The sequence below is a fragment of the Cebus imitator genome, unplaced genomic scaffold, assembly GCF_001604975.1.
Source record: "Cebus imitator isolate Cc_AM_T3 unplaced genomic scaffold, Cebus_imitator-1.0 Scaffold18, whole genome shotgun sequence".
Taxonomy (NCBI): domain Eukaryota; kingdom Metazoa; phylum Chordata; class Mammalia; order Primates; family Cebidae; genus Cebus; species Cebus imitator.
The window spans coordinates 8,484,306-8,511,341 of record NW_016107333.1 but is presented as its reverse complement, the minus strand read 5'-3'; the positions used below and the strand labels follow the sequence as shown (position 1 = coordinate 8,511,341).

Genomic DNA, 27,036 nt, shown 5'->3' with positions numbered 1-27,036 from the left:
GGAGAAAAGAGATTGAGCCAAAACTACAAAGCTACAGAGCTTTGGGGGAAATCCAGTGTCTGTTTGATTGTGAGACGTCAGGGATTCAACCCCAAGATGTCCAAACCAACTACCCTGAGGGAGCTCATATCCCTGCCCAGTGTTGTGCTGAAGAGAGGTGGACACAGAAGAAAGGAAGGCTGAAAGTGGAGGGGGCAACCCCCCGCCTCACGTCGGCTGTCACTTTACACACTCAGAGCCACTGTCTTTCTCTGATTCCCATAAGCACCATCAAAGAGAAGCAGACAGGGAGTTGTTAGCCTGTTTGACAGACAGAGAAGCTGAGGCTCAGAGGAGCTGGCCCAGTCATTCATTCATTCATTCATTCATTCAACATTTACTGCAGGATAGGTGGAGACAGGGAAGTGCAAGGTGAGTGAGACATGCCCCAGCCCTCAGGCATCTCGTGGACTAGTGGATCAGGAAGATGAGGGGCATATCCTAGGACAAAGCTTTGCTCCAGACATGTCTGCGTTTGAATCCCAGTCCTGCCACTTTTGTAGAGGAGTAGCTTAACTTCTCTGAGCCAGTTTCTTCATGTCTAAATGGGGACAGTGGTGATGCTGCTGAGGAAGAAGATGGGGGAAGAAGAGGAAGAGGAAGGGGAGGAAGATAGGTTGTTGTAAGAGTGGGAAGCATTTGCCGAGTGCTCAGTGGTGGGAGTTTGTAGGTTCTGGCCATCTCCTTCTGACCCAAGTTTTAGTGTGATTTCCATGGCCCACCCCCTCTCCATCTTGCCTTAGGGCCATTCCTTTCACAATGTCACCCCAGGTTCATACTTCACAACCTTAGAAACATTAGCAAAATTAAAAGGTTGTACTGAGTATTTATATATATAGGTATCTATGTCTATGATTGCTTATGAATAATTATGTGATTATATTTCTAACTCTTTTCTATTTCATTATTTATGTGAGAACAAGCTGAGGCTTCAGACCCTTACCTCGGCACTTGTGGGGTCTCCTACCCACAACAGATGAGGCAACTAAGGGACAAAAATATTAGATCATGTCCCAAGGCCACACAGCCAGCAGGCAGCAGAACCAGGATTCACATCCAGGCCTGTCTGGCCCCAAATCCTGTCACCAGAAACTCTGTCTTTTCCTAAGCCACAGGTTCTTCACTGTTTATACATTACAAGGCCCATCAAGAATCTCATTAGAGCAATATGGGGATATCATTGAGCACAGAAGTTTGAAACCAGCCTGGGCAACATAGTGAGATCCCATCTGTACAGAAAACATAGGAAAAAACTAGCTGGGCATGGTAACAGGCACCTGTAGTCTCGGCCACTCAGGAAGCTGAGGTGGGAGGATGGCTTGAGCCCAAGAAGTCAAGGCTGCAGTGAGCCATGATGGCGCCACTACACTCCAGCCTGGGCAGCAAAGTGAGACCCTGTCTCAAGAAAACAAAGAAAAAAGAATCTCATTAAACGTATCTCTGAGAATTGAACATTAACTCCAAATTTTATATGCAACTTCAGAGGGTCCAGGGACACAAACTGCCTGCAGAATCCCCCATGACCTCATGTGACCGGCAGAGATCTGAGACTGATTCCACCAGAGGACTGAGCCAGGGTGTGACTATCTTTCAAGCAGTCACATAGAAAGATAAAAGCATTAACACGTATGCAGGTGTGTGTGTGTGTGTCACTAAAAACTTACCTAGGAAAGGTCAGAATCCTGAAGTTTCTGTCCCTAGGGCACCCTCGGCTCAACCTGGCCTATTGTGATCTCCTCACACAGAGGCCATTAAGAGTTGGCAGCAACATTATCACTGGCCATGGTGATCGCAGCCAAGCTTTGGCTAGCCTTGAAAAGGACTTCCCTTCAAAGAGTCCGCAGGTCAAATCACTTAGGGCTCAGGGACAAGCTGGCCCTTGTTCCCAGCTGATAAGCCATCCCGTATCACATAATCCACCATGGGGGCCCTGGATTAGCGGAAGTCAATGGCTGCCCCACCTCCTAAAGTTGAAGAGGAGAAAGACAAAGAATCAGGAGGCCCCGAGGCCCGTCAGAGGCTGCCTCCCGGATGTGCCCCTTCACGACCTCTGCAGTTGGGTTCATTGTTTGGGTTCAGAGAATCATTTGAGGCACCAAACGCAAGGGCCACATCCACCAATGGGCGGCATAAATTTCATCTCAAAGATGATTCAATTTCCCTCAAATGTCCAAGAAAAATAAGACCTAGGACGGTTGAGTTTTGTCTCCTACTTATCATGAATAAAACTCTAAGTTCTGCCCTCTGAGAAAAGGTCAACTGACATTTGATGCAAAGGTCTACATATCTGATGTGATGCAAAGGTCTACATATCTGATGCAAAGGTCTATGCACTGTCTATTCAGCAATGTCCAAAATGGGGTCTTCAGCAAATGAAACCGTAGTTGGAGTTCACGGTATGAGAACCACAGTGGGGCTGGGGAGGTCCCACCACCTAGGCAGAGCAAGGCAGCAGATGGGCGGAGCCTGCCTTGAGGCAGGATCCCAGCCCAGTGCCCAGCCTGAGGTCCCTGAAGCAGGCATTCACCACCTCCTGAGGCAAAATCAGCTTCCTCGCCTGCGCTCTTGCTTTGTAAGCTGTGGTTACACCAAACAGCATGAGAGGATGCACAAAACAAAATCACAAATCTTCAAGTGGTAGGAAACTAGATGATGACTAGGCCTTCTGCTATACAGGGAAAGCCTCAGGACCAAAGAATAGGCTCTAGAATTTGGGAAGCCATTCAATGAGATAACAGGTAAGAAGAAGCCCTACCCAGAGACTAGAATTTTTTTTTTTTTTTTTTTTGAGATAGGGTCTTGCCCTGTTGCCCATGCTGGAGTATAGTGGTGCAATTAAGGCTGACTGCAGCTTCGACCTCCTGGGCTCAAGCAATCCTCCAACCTCAGCCTCCTGAGTAGCTGGAACCACAGGCACATGCCACTACGCTTGGATAATTTTTTCTATTTTCGTAGAGATGGGGTTTTGCCATGCTGCCCAGGCTGGATAATTTTTTGTATTTTCGTAGAGATGGGGTTTCGCCATGCTGCCCACGCTGGTCTTGCATTCATGAACTCAGGCAATCCACCCACCTTGGCCTCCCAAAGTTCTGGGATTACAGGTGTGAGCCACTACTCCCTGCTGAATTTCTTAAATATAAATGAGAGCCTCAGCAACCTAGTGACACCATTCAAAGTCTCATTCCAGGGACAACCACAGGAAGCAAAAGGAGCTGACCCAGTTATGTAACTCCCAAGCTTAACCACCTCCACCCTCCAATCACCCTGAAAACAAAATCCAAACTCTACCACAGTGAATCACTCAGGATGCATCTGGTTACAGGCAGCCGAAAACGGGCTCCTACTGATGATTTTACCTGGAAGGTGTTCAGAGCAGGGCAGGTCCTCGGCTGGTAACATCTGCGGATCAATAGCTTCCTTCCCATCTCTCTACTGTCTCCTTTACCTTCAGCCACGCTCTCACCCCTCGAACTACTCAAGCTCATGCCCACTCAGGCTTTTAATACTTTCTAACCATCCTGCATCCATTAATCATTGCCCAGGTCGTTGCATGGCTCTACCCACTGTGTCACCCATGTCTGGGATAAGATGTCACTCAGCACAGAGGTGTGAGTCCAAAAGGATGTCATCCCCTCTCTCCATCATCTTTGTTTGTCTTTCTTCACACACGTATCATTATCAAGAATTGTTGGGCCGGGTATAGAGGCTCACATCTGTAATCCCAGCACTTTGGAAGCCAAGGCAGGTGGATTCCCTGAGTCCAGGAATTCAAGACCAGCCTGAGCAACATAGCAAAACCCTGTCTCTACCAAAAATTTAAAAATTAGCCAGGTGTGGTGCCACACACCCGTAGTCCCAGCTACTCAGGAGGTGGGAGGATTGCTTGAACCCAAGAGGCAGAGGTTGCAGTGAGCCAAGATCAAACCACTGCACTCTAGCCTGGGAGACAGAGCAAGACTCTGTCTCAAAAAAAAAAAAAAAAAAAAAGAATTGTCCTATTATCAGTGTCTCCCACTAATGGGTGAACTCCATGAGGGAGGGCACAGTGCGGCATGCCCCCCACCTAATGCCCACCACTTGCCACAGTACCTGGCAGGGAGAAAGTGCAGGGGCTACTTGCTGAAAGAATGTATGTGATTTGCACATGCCTGGAACCCTGACAACTTCCCACTTCATTTCCAGAAAGAAAAAGTCAGGACTAGAAGATCATTTTATGTCCAGTAGAACAATCCAAGTTCAAATCCTAGACCAGCTCCAGACTCCTCAGTGTCTTGGGGCCTGTGACCTCTGCTCTAGAACTCAGTGTCCTCACCTACAAAATGAGATGCAGAATTAACTAGACTAGTGGTTTTCATACAGGGCCGCCTGCAGAGATGCCTTCTAAAACAAATGCCTGCACCTCCACCCTTACTTATTAAAGCAGTATCCAGAACTTGGGGAAGAGAGGAACCAAGAATTTAAACTCGTAACACACGCATCAAGGTGATAATGATATCTATTGGGACCTCCAAGTCCTTCTGAACTCAGAGATGCTGGAATAAAGGGCAGGGCCACGCCAATGGCTACCACATGGACTCTCCAGAGAACCTTCCAGATGCTCTGCCCAAGCCCAGCTTGTACAGCTCCCGGAACCAGCTTCCTTTCCCTCTGTCCCACGCACATCTGTCCCATGCACAAAACTGGAAAAGCCCCTCCACCAGAGACGGGGTTGGGTCTTTCCCACCTGCCAGAGCCTAGCATGTTTGTGACCAGAGAAATGAATGAGGATAATGGAAGCTCAGAGAGATCTGAGCCAAGGGCCACACGACTGGCAAGCGGCCTGGCTAGGATCTGAGCCTAGAACATTCTGACTCCAGGCTAGGCACAGTGGCTCATGCCTATAATCCCAGCACTTTGGGAGGCTGAAGCAGGTGAATCACCTGAGGTCAGGAGTTTGAGACCAGCCTGACCAACATGGCAAAACCCCATCTCTACTAAAAATACAAAAATTAGCTAGGTGTGGTGGCGTGTGCCTGTAGTTTCAGCTCAGGAGGCTGAAGCAGGAAAATCGCTTGAACCCAGGAGCCAGAGGTTGCAGTGAGCCAAGATCATGCCACTCTACTCCAGCTTGACAACAGAGAAAGACTCCATTCCCCCGCAAAAAAGAGTTTATTACAAAGCAAAAGAACCCTCTGACAGCTCATCAAAAGTGAGACAGCCCCTTCTGATGCAAGGAATCTTCCTTTACGGGAGTTTTGCGTGATTATTCATCAAGGGGCAAGAAAGAGGGGCTGCTGTTCAGCATGTTGTGGGTGGGTTCTTAGGCCTGCAGATGCAGTGGCTGCATGCGCTAGTACATACATTGCATGTCTCATTAGAATCTTAAATTTCTACCCATGGGTGTAGCTAAACTAGGATATTTTTAGCATCAAAAAGAGCCTAGGTCAGTTTGAGGACATCAGTTACAGGTTTCCGTGCCTGCACAGACGTGGGGATTTTTCCTTAGGCTCTTGCTCCTCTCTGCTACAGGATGTCTTTAACCACAAGTGCCAGATGTGGTTCATGGAATGCCAAGCAGCTTGTTCTTGCCAGAGATTTGATAAGTTTATTTTTGAGAGGCTATGCTATCTAACGTACCTCTAAGAGACAGACGCCTGGCCTGCCCACCCCCTTCACAAGAAGCTCCAAACACTCCGAACATCTTTCAGGAAGACAGGACAATGGTGCGGCGATGAGAAGGGGCTGATCTTGGAAGGCAGCCTGAATCATGCCGCCCTTATCAGCACGCTTGGATCATATCCCTTCTTGTCAAATGACTTTTCAGACAGACATTGGTCTATAAAATTGGGATTCAGCTCTGTCATCAACAGTCTGGAGGCAGGAGCAGGAGGAAAGGTGGCTTCTGAAAACTTGGACCCATCCACCCCAGGCAAGGTAAGAACTTGCTGCATGGAACAGGTGAAAGAGAAGTTCCAACTCGCAGATGGGAACAAGCAACACACAGTCCATCTCAGGACCGAGAACGAGGGTTTATGTATTTTTAACTGCTTTAGCAACGTCCCTCCCCTGCTGAAATGCACTCTGCCTAGCACAGGGAAGGTGGTTGGCCATTGCCTGTTGCACATTGCTTTTCGGAGAATGAGAAATTTAGTGCTGAGGTTCTCAAAAGGTTTCACTCAAGTCAAAGTCTGACAGTATTGGCATCAACTCAGTCACAGGTGTAAGATTTTTTTTCTGTGAAAGCATGCTTAGATGTCATGTGAGATACTGAGGTTGAATTTCTTGTAGACGAGAGTAAAATTTTAAAAATTAATGAAGCTGTGTTGAGATTTTCTTCATAAGGCCTAATCAATTGAAACTGAAGAATTATTAGTAGCTTCATTCAGATTGTGCCCTTCACCACATTCCTGCCATAGCTGCTCTTCTTTTTTAGGGATAGAGTCTCAATCTGTTGTCCAGGCTGGAGTGCAGTGGTGTGAGCTTGGCTCACTGCAGCCTCAACTTCCTGGGCTCAACAGATCATCCCACCTCTGCCCTCGAAGTAGCTGGGATTACAGGTGTGAACCACCACTCCCAGCTCATTTCTTTTTTTTTTATAGAGACAGGGTCTCGCCCTGTTGCCCAGGCTGGGATAGACACCTTTTTAGGGTATTGGCAAATGGCAAAAAGCTTGCTTTTGTTAATACCTATACATGGCAGGGGCAAAGACCCACAACCCAACCTGGCATGGTGGCTCACACCTGTAATCCCAGCACTTTGGGAGGCAGAGGTGAGCAGATTTCCTGAAGTCAAGAGTCTGAGACCAGCCTGGCCAACACAGTTAAACCTCGTCTCTACTAAAATACAAAAATTAACTGGGTGTGGTGGCGCACACCTGTAATTCCAGCTACTTGGGAGGCTGTGACATGAGAATTGCTTGAGCCTGGGAGATAGAGGCTGCAGTGAGCCAAGATTGTCCCACTGCACTCCAGCCTGGGCAACAGAGTGAGATCTTATCTAAAAAAAAAAAAAAAAAAAAAAAAAAACGGGCCGGGTGCGGTGGCTCAAGCCTATAATCCCAGCACTCTGGGAGACCAAGGCAGGTGGATCACGAGGTCAGGAATTCAAGACCAGCCTGGCCAAGATGGTAAAACCCCATCTCTACTAAAAATACAGAAAATTATCTGGGCATGGTGGCATGAACCTATAATCCCAGCCACTTGGGAAGCTGAGGTGCAGAATTGCTTAAAACTTGGAGGCTGAGATCATGCCACTGCACTCCAGCCTGGGTGACAGAGCAAGACTCAGTCTCAAAAACCAAACAAAAAAAAAGACCCACAACCCAATTTTACAAAAAAACTCACCTTGCCTCACAGAGGGAAAATGCCAGACAACACAAACCTCCACCTCACCGTAAATATTAGAGGGAAAAGCTTGGGAATCACAGTTTTGGAGGAAAGCGAGGGTCAAAGATGAGGATCAATCTTCAAAAGCCACCCAGAACAGCTCAGACTCAAACAGGGGTCTCCTAATTTGGTGTGGACCCAGCTCTCTGCCTCCTCGCTGAGGCTCAGAATCCTCAGAGTGAGCAGAGGCGTGAGACACATGACCACACACCCCAGTGACGAGACATAGGCCTGAGAGCGCAGCTGCAGGATTCAGAACTCTCCAGTTCCCCAGCAGGTGACTCAGATGCTGCCTGTGACAGAGGAAGGTGATAAGAATGTGTGACCTGAAGGTAACACCAGTGAGCAGGGACCAGCCTGGAGAGTAGGTTTATGCACAGTTGAAAAGAAGGAGAAAAAGCTCTTTCTTCAAGACACTGACTGCCACATATGGCAACATTTTCCCAAGACTGCAGCATACAGACTAGAATATCTACAATGTGCATGGCACCCTCCCACAAGGGCCAGGGCTGTAGCATGTGGACGTCCTACACAAACCTCCATGGCGGCCCGATGGTCCATGGGGAATGTGGTATCTGAAGAAGCCTTCCTTTGCAGGTATCAGCCACCAAGATGCTGACTCTCTGGGCCCTGGCTGTCGTGTTGGCCATCCGGGAAGAAGCACTTGGCCAGCTGGATCTCCCAGCTATTCCTGCCATAATATCCAATTTGTCCGTCCCTCTTCCACCTGGATTACCCATCCATCTTCCACCTGGATTACCCATCCCTCTTCCACCTGGATTACCCATCCCTCTTCCACCTGGATCACTCCCTGGAGGTCTGCAAGTCCCAAAAGTCCCTCTGCCCAGAAAATACCCAGCAAGGACCAAAGGAAGCAGGTGTCTACCCATCGCCAAGTACTTCATATCTGACAGCAAACTCGAAGACCGTAAGTAAGGACTGTTTCCCCCACACACCCTTCCTTGGTCCTTTCAACCACTCACACAGGCTTCTCATTCCTAAGCTCGGGGTTTCTGTCTTCTGAACAAGTCGGTCCCAAACATGAGGGGGCATTGGATTCACTTTAGGAGCTTGTGACAGCACAGATGCCCAGGTCCCCCTGGCCATTCTGGCCAGGCACTACTGCAGTGAGCCTGAGAGTCCAGCTTCCTCATTTGTTCCAAGATGGCGCTGAGGCTGCTGGTCCAGGGTCTGCATGTAGGCTAGGGCTGGTCTACACAACCCTGGTAGACTGTCTGATTACTCCCAATTCACGTGCCTCTTCTTACCTGGAGACTGTGCAGAGACACTGCCCAGCCCCTCCCTGCTGGGCCCCAGGGCTCACCCAGACTCCCACAGGTGCTGAAACCTCAGCCTACTTTGAGGAACCAGGAAATGGGAAACCTGGGCCACACCATCATCCCCTTGACCAGACTTGCTTTCTCGAAACTCCCTTTGTTCACTCACTCCCTGAGTCTCACTCCCTGCATGAGGCAATGAGGATAGCACAGGTGCCCCTTTAAGAACCCCGCAGAGGTTGAGGGCAGAACAACTCCGGGATTTAAGACTAGGCCAAGAAGTGACTCCCATGGAGGAGCCAGAAGGAGCAAGGATTTACTAGCGAATGACGGCCAGCAGGAAGGTTCTTGGTGCTCCGACGGCAGCTTCGAAGCCATGGCCCACCTCAGCCATCGGGATGAGGTGACAGGGCCACACAGGGAGACCTGGCACATGCTGAGTGACCACAGGGCCAACCCCACAGCTCCAATGCGGACTGCTTTGACTCAGGAAGAACCTATGCTTTGCTCTTCCAGCAGCCTTCCTTGGTACAAAATACTTCAAATATGTACAAAAAAGGCCAGACATGGTTAGAAAAAAAAAAGATGGCTGTGTACTCATCACACAGTGATTTGGAGGTAATTGTTGTTAATTTTGTTTTGTTTTGTTTTGTTTTGTTTTGTTTTGTTTTGTTTTGTTTTTGAAATGGAGTTTTGCTCTTGTTGCCCAGGCTGGAGTGCAATGGCGCAATCTCGGCACACTGCTACATCTGCCTCCTGGGTTCAAGCGATTCTCCTGCCTCGGCCTCCCAAGTAGCTGGGATTACAGGCATGTGCCACCACACCTGGCTAATTTTTTGCATTTTTAATAGAAATGGGGTTTCACCACGTTGGTCAGGCTGGTCTCGAACCCCTCACCTCAGGCAATCTGCCTGCCTCAGCCTCCCAAAGTGCTGGGATTACAGGCGTGAGCCACCGCACTCTGTCCTTTTTGTTTTGTTTTGTTTTGTTTTTGTTTGTGTTTGTGTTGAGACAGGTCCTGCTCTGTTTCCCAGGCTGGAGTGCAGTGGCACAAGGACCCTTCACTCCATGTCCAAATCCCTTTAGATGTACTCAACAGAAGGCTGATCTCATAGCAGTTGCTAATAAATGGTAGCTCTTAACAAGGGCACAGGCAAATTTCTCTGACACCAGGCTGTCCCTGGAGTAGGTAGCAGCAAGGCCTGTTTCTTCCAAGAGGGACCTGGCACCATATACAGTTTCTGTGTGCCCCTCCATTCAAAGGTGCTGTTGCCCGGCAGGGAAGCTTCCTCTAGCTGAACCAACTGGGAAGGCCACAGCAACAATGCGTCTCTTTACACTTTTCAGATATGAACGCCACCTTGCCCCCACAGATTGAGAAGATGCTGAAGTGTAAGAAGGTTGACTTGGCTGGTTTGCTTGGGACCGTGTTAGCCACAGTGAGCGATTTGGACCTGCTGTCTCTATTAGACCTCACTTCATCCCTTGATATACTTGGAGGTGGCAGCCTTGGTGGCCTCCTAGGCGAGGGAAATGGTGGCAAGTCCTCAAACCTCCCATTGCTCTCAGAAGTCACTGGTGCTGTCAGTGGTTTGCTCCCCCAGGGGACGGAGGGTCTGGGGAGCCTACTATCCACTGGTTCAGACGAGAACCTTGTAAAAGGACTGCTCGATGGCACTGGTCTCTCTGCTCTCCAGCAGCCTCTGAATGATGTGACCGACAAAGTCAGAGACCTCAAAGAGTCTGCTCAGGGCGTGCTGAACAGCGCCCTGCCGTCAGGCATCAGCAGTGGACTCTCAGACCTGCTGAAAAATGCTGACCTGGAACAGCTCTTGCTGGGGTAAGTGCTTCCTTAACCCATGGCTTCTCCACCAGAAAACCTGATTTGGATCCTCATGTTCAACTTCATGTTCAACATGGATTGGGATGGGTATATTACTTGGTATTGGCATATTTCACCAAGAAATAGTCTTGCTCTGTGCTGTGCCTGCACCCTTTCAGGGGGAAACAGGATCAAGATTATTGAGCTTGTAGGCCTGGGCATATAAGAGGGCTGAGGGGTCAAGGGACTGGATGGTGGCTTGGTAGGCTGTTCACTGTCGGCTTCAGAGGCGTTTCTCCTGCTGTCCAGGCTGATTCCTTGAAACAGGACTGCCTCTTGATGCTTTTGCTTTGCAGATTACAGGTTGAAAAAGTGACTGTGGAGAGCATGAAGTCAACCATGACAGGTAACGGGATCCACATCCAAGCCACGACTACCGTCTTCATAGGAGGAAACGGGTGAGTCTGCGCCCACAGCTGTCCACTGGGTCACCCTGCCCCAGGGTTACAGGCTCCAGTGAGCAAAGGCCAGGTAGAGACAACAGAGTGGACAGCAGCATGGGTGAGGGTGGGGCAAAGTGGGTACTGCACACAGCTGCCCCTCTGCCCCAGTGCAGAACGGCAAGGCAAGAGAATGGGCCCGGGAGCCTCATCCTCCAATCATGTAAGCAAAGGTGTTCATGGGAAATGGGCACCAGTTCATACTTGGAAGGTGAGGAGGTAAACCAAAGGGAACACATCTGATGGTGACACCTGCCCTGCTCTTAAACTACACGTACTTTCCAAATCATCTGGACTCTCCATAGGGAATCAGCACCAACCTCGTCAGCTGGGTAAATGGAGATGATTAAAATGCACTTGGCTGGCCGGGCACGGTGGTTCATGCCTGTAATCCAAGCACTTTGGGAGGCCGAGGTGGGCAGATCACAAGGTCAAGAGTTCGAGACCAGCCTGACCAACACGGTGAAACCCCATCTCTACTAAAAATGCAAAAATTAGCCAGGCATGGTGGTATATGCCTGTAATCCCAGTTCCTCAGGAGGCTGAGGCAGGAGAATCGCTTGAACCCAGGAAGCATAGCTTACAGTGAGCCGAGATTGCACACTACAACCCCAGGCTGAAGAAAAAAAATGTCCTTGGCAAGCCACACATGTCAACATGCACATATGGGTAAGAAACACTCCTCTGGGACAGATGCTATGCTGGGCACAAAGATGGGATTAAAGACAATCCCTGTCCTCAGTCAGTATCAACTCATGGAGGAATAACATGTTAACAGTATAGGCTCAGGGCACAGGCGAAGACATCAGAGGGAAAAGACATCTCCCCTGGAGACAGGATGGCTTTGCGGACTAGGACACCCAGCACTGATACCTCTCACTGGCTCTGTGTCCACCAGGGACCTAATTGTCCACAACCTTCCCAGAGAAGCAGTCCTGTTTCCAGATGAGAACACCAATGCAGACTAGCAAAGGCGGTTACAAACCTCACTTGAAACCACAGCAAAAAGATGGCACCAACAGGGTTTAGACCCAGGCAGTCAGCCTTCAGAGCTCACACTGTGGCCACAAGAGACAGCAGGGTCAGAAAGAGTCATTTGTATTGTCTAGAAAGTCCATTGTTCATAAGATCAGCTCTGGTCCGTGATGGGTTTTTCTTATACTGTTGCCCACACGGCTGAAAGGTTCACACAACAGTGAGCCTGTAATGGACATCTCATTAAAACTCAGCCCCGTGCCAAGAGCAGATGACCTCCTAAGGGCCAGTTAGGAGCATGATTTTGCCAGATGTTTACTGCCTGCCGCCCGTGAGCCAGGCTGTGTACCCCGTGAACAGGGGACATCCAGCCTTGGGGCACATCTACTGGAAATCACCGAACATCTACCCTCCTGGATGAACCTTGACAAACTCATGGAGTCAATTCCTACCATGCCTACTGCTGGGCCTGAGCGCCACTTTGGAGCCAGCCCCGGCTTCACCTGCATCTTCCTCTCCACAGCCTCTTGGGACCTGTCCTCAGCCTGGTGGGATTTAACGTGCATGGGGATGTGGCTCTGAAGATTGGCCTTTTCACAAATGATACCGACTGTGTCAAACTCCAGGTCCAGGAAAAAGCCTTCAAGGTCAAGAAAGTGACTCTTCAACTAATACAGACGTACGTGAGACCATTTTTTTCATCTTCTGAATCCCCCGACCTATGTGCCAGCACATCCCCTGCCAGCACCCTTACTCAGAAGCTTGTCCAATGCAGTGCCTTAAAGGATGGGTAAACAGAGGCCCAGAGCGGGGTCTCTGCTGAGAAATGGCCCATTATGTTTGAGAACAGCCTTTTCTCACAATCCCTGCCTACTGCTGCTAACTGCACAAGTAGTAACTCGTTCTATTTTTGGCATGAGCATGACATTCATCTAGATTAATATGCAAAGATGCAAAAGGGCAGAGAATGAAAAGTCTCTCTCCCACTTCTGAATGCCAGCTGGCTAATTTTCCTCCCTGGAAGCAACCAACGGGCCCAGTCTCTTATGTTTGCTTTCAGAAATGCTGTGTCCCCATGCAAGTAAATTTGCATGTATCTATAAACACACAGAAGGGCACACACGTAATATAGACTTTCATGGGCTTTGTCTCATAGAAAAAAATTGCTAGGAGCTGATGCCAAGTTTTGGAGTTATCTCAATTGACTATTCACAGTCAATTATAGACTCAACTTCTTGTTCTACTCTCTACCCTCTTCTCACTATTGTACTTGACTAGTCTTTTAAGAAAAAGAAAGAAAAAAGGGAGGCTGAGGTAGAAGAATCGCTTGAACCCAGGAGGAAACGGTTGCAGTGAGCCAAGATCATGCCATCGCACTCCTGCCTGGGCGACAGAGTGAGGCTTCTCAAAAAAGAAAAAAACTGCTAAGAATCTATGTGTATATAAACAGCTTCTTCACTTTTTATGACTCTCTAACATTTCTTAATGAAGATGCACCATAATTTAACTAATCCCGTATCAAAGAACACTTGATTGTTTTCAATTATTGACTTTTATACCCAATTTTTATACCCAACTACCATGAATAAGGTCACAGACCAGTCTGTCACCACTAGGCAAGAGCATCTGAAGGATGAACTCCCTTAGGTGGGATTGTGGGACCAGACATCATGTGCTTTGGTCATTTTGCCAGGTGTCCTTGCATCTTCCTTAATGACTGAAACGGAAGGTGAAGGGCTCAGGTGTGTGCACTCATTCAGCTGTGGGATAGCATTTCCACTGTTTCGTCAATGGGCAGGCTCATCATCATTTGGGCAAACACAGAAACACAAAATCCCATCATTCTCCTCATGCCTCTTTCCCAGGGTCACGGATATTTTGCCTTTGTCTCTCCCTTTACCCTTGGATGACATTGTTCTTCAACTGTTGACAGTAAAAATAAGTAAAAATGTAAGTCCTGGGAAAGAGGAGGGCACCCCTTGGAGGGCTACATCACTGGGGAAGACAAAAGGGTCCCTTCCCTTAGATGTGCCTGATGCCAGGAGACACTCAGGAACGAGGTGTCAGGCCCTTGGGATCCGCGAGACTTGGGGACCAGCAGCCCCTCCAGCCCACCAGGAGCACTGACAATGCCTTGGGCTGGTGGGAGGGAGGGATGACTTCGCCAAATAGGAGGTCAAGGAAACAGGACAGAAAGAAGGGAAGGAGAGGGCTGGGTGCAGTGGCTCATGCCTATAATCCCAGCACTTTGGGAGGCTGAGGTGGGTGAATCACCTGAGGTCAGGAGTTCCAGACCAGCCTGGCCAACATGGTGAAACCTTGCCTCTACCAAAAATACAAAAATTAGCTGGGTGTCCTAGCACATGCTTGTAATCCCAGCTCCCCAAGAGGCTGAGGCAGGAGAATCACTAGAACCCAAGAGGCAGGGGCTGCAGTAAGCCGAGATGGTGCCACTGCACTCTGTCTCAAAAAAAGAAGGGGAGGAGAACAGAGGAGAAAAAGAAGAGACTGTGGGGAGAGAAGGAGGGCAGGCTGATGGTGCTTCCTTGGCAAAGCTAACCAGTGGTGACTTCACAGATGGAAGAACCAAACTCCTGTGACATTGTTCTCAGTGACAGCAGCGACTGCAAGAACTGTGAGTACAAACATGCAACCTCCACGGGGCTGCCCAGGCCAACGGCAAGAGACGACCAAGGGTCCTTAAGGGATCCTACCAGGAGACAGATCAGAGAGGAAGGGGCTGTGGGATACAGTACCACACACCTCCCAGCACCCAGACACCCTCGCCCCAGCACCCAAATAACCTCGATGCAGCACCCAAACAACCTCACCCCAGCACCTTCTGGCCACAAGATGCCCCAGCTTACCTAAGTCTAAGTCAGTCTCACTTTGACTTAGTCCCCAGGAAGGGAAAAGGACAAAGCCCCTGGCAGTCCCCACTGTAGCTTGCCAGTCCCAAATAATCTGCCCAGCACACACAGGCACGGAATCTCAGGAGGAAAGTCCCAGGCCCTCACCCCGGGAGGCTGAGAATCAGAAATCCCTCAATGTCCCCAGACATGCAAAGAGATAGGGATAACAGGATGTGGGAGGTTGGCAGCCACCAAGAGAGCTGAGGCAGGGAATCGATCACATTTGACAAGTTCCAGAGTAGAGGAGACACGGGGCCCAGCCAGTGAGCCTTTTCCTCCCTTGGAGTTAGGGGCTCATCAGGAACAGGGACAAGCCCTCGTGTAAGCTCCCCCCAACTCCCCATGGCCTCCTTCCACATGCATGAGAATCCAGGAGAGGCAGCAGCTTTCTGCCTGAGATCCAGGGACTGGGAGGAGTCCAGATTGGCCCCCTGGGGAAGGCAGTGCTGGGCAGAGGGCTGAGGGTGCACCAGCTGTCAGCGCTGTGCTGCAGCATCTCCATGTCTCTCTCTCTTCTCTCCTGCAGCTATGGGCTTGTTCACATACACCTTTAAAAGTTCCAGAATGTCCCCCGAAGGTCTTTCAATCTTCTACTGTGTAAGTGCACCCTGCCCCTATGACAGCTTCTATTAATAGACAGAAGCAGAGAAACCCCTAAACTCACAATATATATTTGAAAGATGTCACAAACCAGCCTGCATCCTTACCCTGGGGTGAATCTCCAGGCTTCTGCCACTGCACCTGAGTGCCTGCCCCAGGGCCGACCATGTGTTCTCTTCCACTGAAGTCCAGGGTATGATACTGAAGCCATTCCCACAATGACGACCATTTATTGGCTATCAGGATCAGCCCAGCACAGATCTAGACATCCAAAGGACAATACATAAGAAATGACAGAACACACTTACCCTACCCACCCCTGTAAGCCACCGGGAAGGCAAAACCAGGTCATGAAAAGTGCTGAAAAAGGCAAGGTTTTGGACTCAGGTAGCTTCACTTCCAGGAATCTATCCAAAAAACCTAAGCACAGACACATTTAAGTACAAAGACATAGAGGTATTCATGATGGGAATTTAAAAAACAAAAAACCTGAAACAAAAAGCAAATTATTAAACCAAGTACGAGATCATTAGACATGCTGACAACATTTGTGATGGTTTACAGAAATGCTTGTGAAATTGTCGTTAGTTTTTTTGTTTTGTTTTTGAGACAGGATCTCATCTGTCACCCAGGCTGGAGTGCAGAGGCACAATCACGGCTCACTGCAGCCTGGATCTACTAGGTTCAGGTGATCCTCCCACCTCAGCCTCTCAAGTAGCTGGGACCACAGGTGTGCGCCAAGGTGCTCAGCTAACTTTTAATGTTTTTAATTTTTTGATAGAGACCAGGTCTTTCTATGTTGTTCAGGCTGGTCTCAAACGCCTGGGCTCAAGTGATCCTCCTGCCTGGGCCTCCCAAAGTGCTAGGATTACAGGTGTGAGCCACTGCGCCCAGCTATTGTGAGTTTCATTTTATTTTGAGACAGAGTCTTACTCTGTCGCCCAGGCTGGAGTGCAGCGGTGCAATCTCGGCTCACTGCAACCTCCACCACCTGAGTTCAAACAATTTTTCTGCCTCAGCCTCCTGAGTAGCTTGGACTATAGGCATGTGCTACCATACCTGGCTAATTTTTTTGTATTTTTAGTAGAAACTGGGTTTCACCATGTTGGTCAGGCTAGTCTCAAACTCCTGACCTCCAATGATACGCCTGCCTCAGCCTCCCAAAGTGCTGGGATTACAGATGTGCACCACCATGCCTGGCTATTGCTAGTTTTTAAACAGCAAAGTAAATTTTGCTGAACCTCTAACTTTCCTGCTATGTGGAGTTTGCATTTCATAAGCAGGGGGAAATGCCTATTAACCAATGAAGGCCAGACTATCCATGAAAGGAAATTATAAACAAGACAGGCTTTAGAATGTGGGAAGGAAGGAGGGCACACCAGGCTGATAGTGCAAGTACAGGAAGGTCAGGAATGTCACCTGTTGGCCAGACAAGGTGGCTCAAGCCTGTAACCCCAGCACTTTGGGAGGCCAAGGTGAGTGGATAGCTTGAACTCAGGTGTTAGAGACCAGCCTAGGCAAAATGACAATATCCTGTGTCTACAAAAAATCCAAAACTCAGCTGGGCATGGTGGCATGTGCCTGTAGTCTCAGCTACTAGGGAGGCTGGAGTGGGAGGATCACTTGAGCCTAGGAGACAGAGGTTGCAGTGAGCCGAGATTGCACGGCAGCACTCCAGCCTGGAAAACAGAGTGAGACTCTGTCTCAAGAAAAAAAAGTGACTATCGTGCAGATGTGCATATACACATATACACCTTACTGGGAGCAACACTTAAACAGGGGCCATTTGCCTGAAAAATAATGAATGTGGCTTCTCCTGGGAAGTCAGAGGTCTGAGTGTCCTGAGCCACGCTGTATGGGGGCACGGGCAGCCAGAGCTGAGCAGCAGCTCCTCGTTCACCCGGTGGCTGCCATCCAGACACTCTGAGCCCCACCATGCCCCATGGTCCATACCACAGCAGAGTCGGGGAGGTCAATAGCCGTGTGTCCTCAGGCTCCTCCCACGGCGATACCCTCAGGGCCACCTCACTTGTCACCTCCCCAGTCAGACCTCCGAAGGCACTGAAATGGGTGTCGGTTTCATGTGATCACAGACATTGTCTTCTGTTTTTTCACTCTAGGCTGAAGCCCGCTTTAATAAAAATGTAGTTGCTGTGCCTGGAAGTTCTCTCTCTTCAGTTACTAAAAATGCCAGCATTTCTCTAATTCTATCCCACTTGATGCTCAAGGCCATCATCACTCACACTGCCAAGCAGAGCACTGTGCAGGTAAGGGCCACCCACAGGGCCCAGCGTGGCTAAGCACTGTCCTCAAGCTCAGCCCGTCAACCTCTGATAGCAATAAGGAGGGGGTGAAAGTGGATTCTGAACAGTTCTTCCAGGTTAATACACAATTGCCATGAGAGGCACCTTTTCCCTTCATTGTCATGTAAATGGGCCCTGGCTTATGTTGGGGGAAAGCAGAGAACAGGGACATGGGAGGAAAAATGTGTTCTGAAGCTGGGTGAGGTGGCTCATGCCAGTAATCCCCATGCTTTGGGAGACCGAGGCAGGCAAATCACTTGAGTCCAGGAGTTCAAGACCATTCAAGACCAGCCTGGACAACATGGTGAGACCTCGTCTCTACAAAAAATTAGCCAGGTGTGGTGGCGCACATCTGTAGTCCCAGCTACTCAGGAGGCTGAGGTGGGAGGATCACCTGAGCTGGGGAGGTTGAGGCTGCAGTGAACTGTGATTGCACCACTGTACTGAAGCCTGGGCGGCAGAGCAAGACCTTGTCTCAGAAAAAATAAAAAATAAAAAAAAAGGGTTCCAAGTGCCATCTGTGTGCCAGGGACAAAACCAGGTGTCTTTATATAACTAACGTCATTTCATCCTCAAAACAGCACTGAGATGTAGGTTTTCTTATCCCCATTTTACAGATAACCAGAGTGAGGGAAGGAAGTGCCAACAGTCACAGAATGAGCAAAAAACACATGGCAGGTGTTGATTTGCTACCAGCCCTAGAAGTAGCAGAGGGAATTGTAGCAATAGTAACAATCAAAATTGACTTCTATGTGAAACAAAGTATAATTTTGAAACGAATTATAATTTTTTTAAGACAGTGTCTTAAAAATGATCAAGTGCAGAAGTCTCGTCCCATAAGGGCATAGAGAGAGACAGGCTTCAGCTTGGACAAGCTGTAATAGAAAAGTAAGATTTTACATGTTGCATGACCCACCATCCTTCAAAGGAAGGAAACGTCATCAAGGTGAATGTTTGGATATAGACCTTATCTGTCATGGACACATCAGCTGCGCCAGCACCCAGATGACCAACTTACACTAGACAATCAATAATATTTGCATGAACGATCTGAATGATGCGAGTGTCTCATCTGTAACATTGTGCAGTCCTTCCTCATCACACTCTAAATGACAACTTCTTTCCAACAGAGAAATAACCTGGATGCAAGAATCACCAAACTAACCTACTCCCACCAGCCAGCCAATCAAATCCAAGCCAGCTACTGGGTTAACATCTCCAAGGATGGTGAGCGTCCTGTCACCGGGAAAACGGTGAGTGCTGAGAAATGAATCAGAACAGAGTTGTGAGGAAGAACTGCAAGGAGCAGTGTTTAGTGGGATGAGATACACCCTAAACCCTGAGGCTTGGAGTGTCTGGGTGTACCTAGGATGAGGGAGACCAGCCAGGCCAGCAGGCTCAGCCCCCAAGGGGAGAATGGAGTGAGCAGGTTGGCTTAGGAGGATAAGGCCGGGCAGACAACCCTGTGACCTGGGACCCTGCTGGCCATCACACAATGTGACATGTCTGCTGAGTAGCCAGGCCAAGGTGTTATTATTAACTCATGCTCGTTTCATATTAATTCAGGACTTAATCATCTCATTGGTGTGCAAGATTTCAAAAGACAAACTGATCACAGACATCAGACTTCTGAGGTACTGTCTATAACTACATAATCCCCCTGTCTATATAAGAGATGATCTCAGGCCTGATAAAAATCACGTAAGCGGCCGGGCACAATGGCTCACGCCTATATTCCCAGCACTTTGGGAGGCCAAGGCAGGCAGATCATTTGAGCTCAGGAGTTCCAGACCAGCCTGGCCAACAAGGTGAAACCCCATCTCTACTAAAAATACAAAAACTACCTGGGCATGGTGGCATGCGCCTGTAATCCCAGCTACTCGGGAGGCTGAGGCAGGAGAATCACTTGAACCCTAAAGGCGGAGCTTGCAGTGAGCTGAGGTCGCACCATTGCACTCCAGCTCTGGGCTACAGAGCAAGACTCCGTCTTGGAGATAAAGAAAAATTACATAAGCAAAATAGTCATAAGGCTCTTGGGAAGTATCTGCAAAACTACAAGGAAATCAGGACGGAGTTTTGAACTCACATGCTGTGGTTCATCCTACATTTACTCTTTCTGCTCAGTAGTTTCCAAGTTATAAGTGATTTTCAGGAGCAACTGATGACCTACTTAGCTCTACAATGGAGTTGCATTTTTACCTGAACCTAATGTTTCTCTGTACTTTGTTTCCTGACAGCTCTGAACACAGTACAACACCCTCCGATGCTGTAAGTTTATTACGTTTTCAATATATTTATCAATGGTATGTGAGAAAAAATTGTAGTGCCAGGTGCTCAGTGCCCCACACACTCTGGAAAGAAAAGGTCAGGAATGGCCAGGAACGGTGGCTTACGCCTGTAATCCCAGCACTTTGAGAGGCTGAGGTGGGAGTTCGAGACCAGCCTGGCCAATATGGTGAAACCCCATCTCTATAAAAGTACACAAATTAGCCAGGCATGGCGGCGGAGGACTGTAATCTCAGCTATTCGGGAGGCTGAGGCAGGAGAATCGCTTCAACCCATGAGGCAGAGGTTGCAGTGAGCCAAGTTTGTGTCACTGCACTCCAGCCTGGGCAAGAGGAGCAAGATTCTGTCACAAAAAAAAAGAAAAAAGAGAAGGTCAGGAAGACGAGACCACAGACAGTGTGGAGAAGGACAGCGGCTCCAAACCTAGGCTCTCTTGGGAGCTCTTCAAACACAGCTACCCACGCCCCGTGTGCATTCCACACTCAGGCGCTGACACGAGCGGGGTGTGGAATCCTGGCCTTTGTGGCATCCTGGTGTACCTGCTGCACACAGCAGGCCTTGCAATTCATAGCAAGGAAGAAAATCTGACCTAGACCAAGCTTGTCCAACCCACAGCAACAGGCCATGTGTGGCCCAGGAGGGCTTTGAATGTGGCTCAACACAAATTCCTAAACTTTCTCAAAACATTATGCAATTTTTTTTGTGATTTTTTTTTTTAGCTTATCAACTATCGTTAGTGTATTTTATGTGTGGCCCAAGATAATTCTTCCTCTTCCAATGCGGCCTAGGGAAGCTAAGAGATTAGACAGCCCCTGATAACTAGACTCTAATCTAGCTAGGCTCATGAGAGCTTCTCAGAATCAGAGGCAAGTGTCCCTGGCTCAGCTCTCCCGTCAGCTGTTTTCAACCCATGTTCCATGGAGCGAGCATGCAGACTACCTTGCAGATCACCCCAGGAGAGCCTGGGAGGACAGGAGTGTGCGGAGTGAGGGAAGGTTCCAGTGACCAGGCTCCAGCAACAGAGACGGAAACTGGTGTGTTTCCCCCACCAACTCCATGTTTAAGATATTCCATCTTGAACAGTCCTGCTGTGTCACCAGCCTGGAGTGCAGTGGCACGATCTCGGCTCACTGCAACCTCTGCCTCCAGGTTCAAGCGATTCTCCTACCTCAGCCCCCTGAGTAACTGGGATTACAGGCACCTGCCATCACGCCCAGCAAATTTTTTGTATTTTTAGTAGAGACGAGGTTTCACCATGTTGGCCAGACTAGTCTTGAACTCCTGACCTCAGGTGATCCTCCCACCTCAGCCTCCCAGAGTGCTGGGATTAGAGGTTTGAGCCACTGAGCCCGGCCAGCTCAAATCTTAAATCAACAAATGTTTAGTGAGCACGTGCTATGTGCCCAGCCCTGCAAATGTCACATGAAGTAGTAATGAGGCATCTAACTCTAGGAACTGACATTCTAGTGTGAGGACCGAATGGGGACATATAAACACATTTTTTAAAAGGCAAAAAGTATTAAGAGTCTGTCAGCCACATGTTAGGTGGAGGCACAAAATGAGCAGCCAGAGGTGAACAGCCTCATTACTTTATAACTTAAGAGTTTATGAGCTGGGGCCCCTATATCAGCCCTGAGATAATGGGGACTCACCGAGAAGCAAACTCTGGAGATGATCACTAGCCCAGGGCACCCTTTGTCTCAACTTGACCAGGCAGCTACATGACACATCAGGCTGCATGCTCAGCAAAAGCAACTTAGAAGGCACGATCCCCAACCTCAGATAACTACCCACCTGACAGGGGACAAAGACCTTCATGCAAACAGCTGTCAACAGGGCATGAAGAAGACACAGTAGAGAGAGCACCAAGTGGGAGGCAGAGGGTAGGTTTACTAAAGAAATGATGCCTGAGCTCAGCCTTCAAAGAGGAGCAGGAGTTTATCACACAAAATAAAAGTGTATGGCTGGGCAAGGTGGCTCATGCCTGTAATCCCAGCAAGGTGGGTGGATCACCTGAGGTCAGGAGTTCGAGACCAGCTTGGCCAACATGGTGAAACCCCGTCTCTACTAAAAACACAAAAAAATTAGCTGGGGGTGGTGGCGGGTGCCTGTAATCCCAGCTACTCAGGAGACTGAGGCAGGAGAATCGCTTGAACACAGGAGGCGGAGGTTATAGTGAACCAAGATGGCACCACCACACTCCACTGGTGACAGAGCCAGATTGTCTCAAAAAAAAAAAAAAAAAAGTCTGCATGTACAGAGGACCTAAGACTGCTTTCCCTGACTGTGACAACTAGCTGTGGACTACCAGATAATGCTGATGCAAATGCTCCTCCTGTCTCTTGCAGATTGACCAGGTACAAGGGGAGATGGCTGAGGTTCTGAAGAAGTTCTGGTCTGGCCTTACTGGTATGTTGCATTAATAACCTGAACACCTAGAAGAGTCAGTGGCAGATGACAAGCACCAGGGTGCGAGCCACGCTGCAGTGTGCTGAGCACAAGGTCATCCAGTCACCAGCTAGGCCGCAGGACACTTTTGTGGTCAGACAGGGGCTTCAATACCCTGAGATGGCAAAAAATGAAAGTCAAATCAAAATGCCTCTCCTGTAGCTCCTACAGAAATCTCTGCCCACTAGGTGTCTTCAGGACCAACACTATCATCATGCTTAGAGGAAACATGGACCCGAGCACCTGGTCTCATAGTCATTAGGGACTTGAGAAATCAAGACACTGAGATGTTAACTCTTACTATTACCAGAGATGATGATGCAGCATGCCATCTGCACATATTTCTGGTTAACTCTAACTAAAGAGGTTCAAAACAGCACAAATAACACTAAAACAGCAGGGCCTCACTCGTGTGGTTTCTTAAGGTATTAAGGACAGACATGCTAGCTTATCAACTGGTATCAGTATTTGGATCCCTGGCTGGGCACAGTGGTAGCTCAGGTGTGTAATTCCAATACTTTGTGAGGCTGAGGCAGGAGGATCACTTGAGCCCAGGAGTTCAAGACCAACCTGGGCAATATAGCAAGACCCCATCTCTACAAAAAAAAATATTTTTAATTAGCCAGGCATGGTAGCATGGTCCTGTAGTCCCAGCTATTTGGGAGGCTGAAGCAGGAGGATCGCTTGAGCACAGGAGTTCTAGGCCAGCCTGGGAAACATATCGAGACTCAGTCTTTATAAAAAAGAAGAAAGAAAAGAAAGAGTACAGCTGAGCACAGCAGCTCACTCCTGTAATCCCAGCACTTTGGGAAGCCAAGGCAGGGAGATCACTTGAGGCCAGGAGTTCAAGACCAGCCTGGGAAACACAGGGAGACCCAGTCTCTACAAAAACATAAAAATCTTTAAATTTGCCAGGCATGGTGTCATGAGCCTATGTTCCCAGCTACTTGTGAGGCTGAGGCTATCTGAGAGCAGGAGGAACACTTGAGCCCAGTAGTCTGAGGTTGCAGTGAGCTATGATCATGCAACTGTACTCCAGCCTGGGTGACAGAGTGAGACCTTGCCTCTAAGAAAAAAAAAAAATGCCAGGTTTCCACCTCAGCTTTGGATACTTACCAGGTTTCAATCTGGTTCTGGAGTCTTCTCTTCCTGGCTACCCGGCTCTCACCTCCCACACCCTCCAACAGCCTGGGGAGTATCCAGGCCCTTATTCAGATCACTCTGTTGAATGGGCAGGGAAGAGATTTCCCGGTTATGGTTCTTTTGACTCATAATATGTTCCTTCTTTATTTCAGAATATGTTAAACAATGGAATATACCACCACCAGTAATCTCAAATCTTCTAGACAATGTCAATTTTGAAGTGCTTAAGTCGGTAAGAGGGAGAAATACAAATATTTTCTTTTTGCACTACCACCCACCGTGTGCTTGCATCTTCAGAGAAATGAATGGGACCAGAGAGGCCGGGCATCACGGTCTGTTCCTGGCTGCCCTCTCTGCTCCATCTGCCCTCCCCACTCTCTCCCAGTCAGAATTACTGCTTACGGTAATTTCAGGCACCACACAAGTCCTAACCTAACAGGAAGTCACTCTTGACCATGTATAATCAAATAATCGGTCCTGTGGTCCACACAAGTACTCTCATGCTTACTGAATATATCTCAATCATTTCTTTGGAAATTTCACCACTGTGCATACCTGACTCATCCTCACTGTCACCTGCTGCCTTCCTAAAGCCTCTCATTCCCTGCTGCCTTGAGTCAAATTTCCCTTTCTTCCCCTCTATCTGACCCTCAACCCAGTGACAATTTTGAAGGAAATCTTGCTTCCTTTATTCAACTTTGTCACAAGTAAGAGGTTAAATGGGCCGGGCACAGTGGCTCACCCTTGTAATCCCAGCAGTTTGGGGGGCCAAGGCGGGCAGATCATGAGGTCAGGAGTTCGAGACCAGTCTGGCCAACGTAGTGAAGCCCTATCTCTACTAAAAATACAAAAAATTAGCCAGGTGTGGTGGTGTGCACCTGTAATCCCAGCTACTTGGGAGGCTGAGGCAGGAGAATCATGTGAACCCGGGAGGCAGAGGTTGCAGTGAGCCAAGATTGTGCCGTTGCACTCCAGCCAGAATAACAGTGTGAGACTCCAACTCAAAAAAAAAAAAAAAAAGGTTAAATGATGAAGATGAGTCTCCAGAAGATGAGAGAGTAAAATTTAGAAACTTTATAACCCTTAGATGGTCCCGTCTTGATAAATCTGCTTACTGTATATGAAATCTGACCATGACAATATCAACTTCTTTAATTTTAGCTCAAATCTCACATGTACAATCCTGTTTTGACTTAACCCCAAACAACATGTATCTGTGGCCATATCAATGACTAGAGTGAGGTAAAATCAGCATTTCCCTCCATATTAGTTTCCTCCCGCCCCCCAGCTCTCACATTCCATGGCTACATGTAATTGGGACACACCACTTAACTTCAAGTCAGCCTTGGGTCCATCACATGAATGCCAACTGAAGTACTGCGACCAGGGACAGGAAGCCCAGCCAAAACTGACTGGGTTCAGCAACAGCAATAAAACTATAGGTCTTACACATCCAGTGATGGCACTAGTTTCAGCAGTGGCTCAACTGAGGGCCTGAAGGATGACACCATAATCAATCTCTCGGCTCCACTATTTCTGGATGGGTTCTGTTTTGCCTCTGCATGGAAGTCCCACCTCCCAGGAGCTTCACCTTCCATTTCCTTCCCTAATAGTTCAAATGACAATCATCCAGAAATAGTCTCTGGGACTCCCATTGGCCTGACTTGGTCCATACCTCACCCCTGAAGCAGGCACTGGGATCAGAGGGATAGTGTCCTGGTTGGCTCAGACTGTGCCTGCAGTCAGCGGATATATTTAAGTGCATAATTTATTGTATTTTCTCTCTCCACAGAAGGACTTTCAGGCAGCAAAGTGAACCTAGCTTACCAGAAGCCAAGCAATGTTCCAGAATGAAAGCCAAAAACATTCTGTAACACTCTTCTATGAAATACTGAGCAAAGGACATCCTTTTGATTAAGAAACCAGGTAGAGTTAGTGTTCTTAAAATGTCAACTGTCCTTTGGAATTTCACCAACTACCTTGAATTAACACATGCAAGAAAGGCAAAAATTCAGGGATTTTTGGCATTTTTGTAATCATCGCTTGAATAAATAACCTGTTTTCTTGCAAGAAAAAAATGACTCACTTGTCTTCCATTCCTGCAAAAGGAAATTTCTGCAAATAGGAAATGATTTGTGTGTTTATGGCTAGTCAAAGTATTTCTAACTTGGGGTGTAAGAATTAATAATATGTAGGATGAGGCCACAAAACCCACTATGAGTACACATAGTACACTAGAGGACAACTATGACAATGACTAAGGTGTTTCTTGCTGTGTTTCTGCTCCTCAGCTCCCCAACTCCAAATGCTTTGTTTTGTATATTCGCCCAACATGAAAATCATACAGGAGCTAGGTCCAATATCTCTATGTTAAGTGATATATACACAGTTTTTGATTACCTGTTCAAGTATATACCTGTGAACTTCGAATATCTGAGACAGGTCTCTGTTCTCCATTAATTAATTTTTTTTTTTTTTTGAGACTGAGTCTTGCTCTGTCACCCAGGCTAGAGTGCAATGGCGCAATCTCAGCTCACTGCAACCTCCACTTCCCAGGTTCCAGCGCTTCTCCTACCTCAGCCTTCCAAAAAGCTGGAATTACAGATGCCTGCCACCATGCCCAGCTAATTTTTGTATTTTTAAGTAGAGACAGGGTTTTACTATGTTGGCCAGGCTGTTTTTGAGCTGCTGACCTCAACTGATACGCCCACCTCAGCCTCCCAAAGTTCTGGGATTATAAGCATGAGCCACTGCACCTGGGCTTCAGTTAATTTAGAAAGTATATTTTGCCAAGATTGAGGATGCATGCCTGTGACACAGCCTCAGGAGGTCCTGACGACAGGTGTCCAAGGTTGTCAGGACACAGCTTGGTTTTTATACATTTTAGGGAGACATGAAATATTTATCAACATATGTAAGATGTACATTGATTCCATCCAGAAAGGTGGGACAACTCAAGCAGGGAGGGGGCTTCCAGGTCACAGGTAGGTGAGAGCAAAACAGTTGCATTCTTTTGAGTTTCTGGTTAACCTTTCCAAGGAAGGCAATCAGATATGAATTTATCTCAGTGAACAGAGGGAAGACTTTGAATAGAATGGGAGGCAGGTTTTCCCTAAGCAGTTCCCAGCTTGGCTTTTTCCTTTAGCTTAGTGATTTGGGGGCCCCAAGATTTATTTTTTTCTTTCACATTTCCCACCCCCTCCCCTTTAAAATAAAATCTTTTAGAGTGGCCAGGCATGGTGGCTCATTTCCATAATCCCAGCACTTTGGGAGACTGAGGCGGGTGGATCACCTGAGGTGGGGAGTTCGAGATCAGCCTGACCAACATGGTGAAACCCCGTCTCTACTAAAAATACAAAATTAGCCG

General features: G+C 48.2%; 1 protein-coding gene across 1 annotated transcript; it reads left to right on the top strand.

Annotated features, from left to right (window-relative positions):
- Positions 1 to 584: 584 nt before the first annotated feature.
- Positions 585 to 25,750, top strand: LOC108291162 (vomeromodulin-like). The gene is made up of 16 exons (XM_017511347.1): positions 585 to 661; positions 5,727 to 5,952; positions 8,001 to 8,331; positions 10,028 to 10,520; positions 10,859 to 10,960; positions 12,501 to 12,656; positions 13,843 to 13,927; positions 14,555 to 14,612; positions 15,416 to 15,486; positions 17,610 to 17,756; positions 18,923 to 19,045; positions 19,359 to 19,426; positions 20,030 to 20,060; positions 22,427 to 22,487; positions 23,822 to 23,901; positions 25,462 to 25,750. The coding sequence occupies exons 1-16, from the start codon at positions 585 to 587 to the stop codon at positions 25,483 to 25,485; spliced, it is 2,133 nt and encodes a 710-aa protein (XP_017366836.1). The 3' UTR covers positions 25,486 to 25,750.
- The last annotated feature ends 1,286 nt before the right edge of the window (positions 25,751 to 27,036 follow it).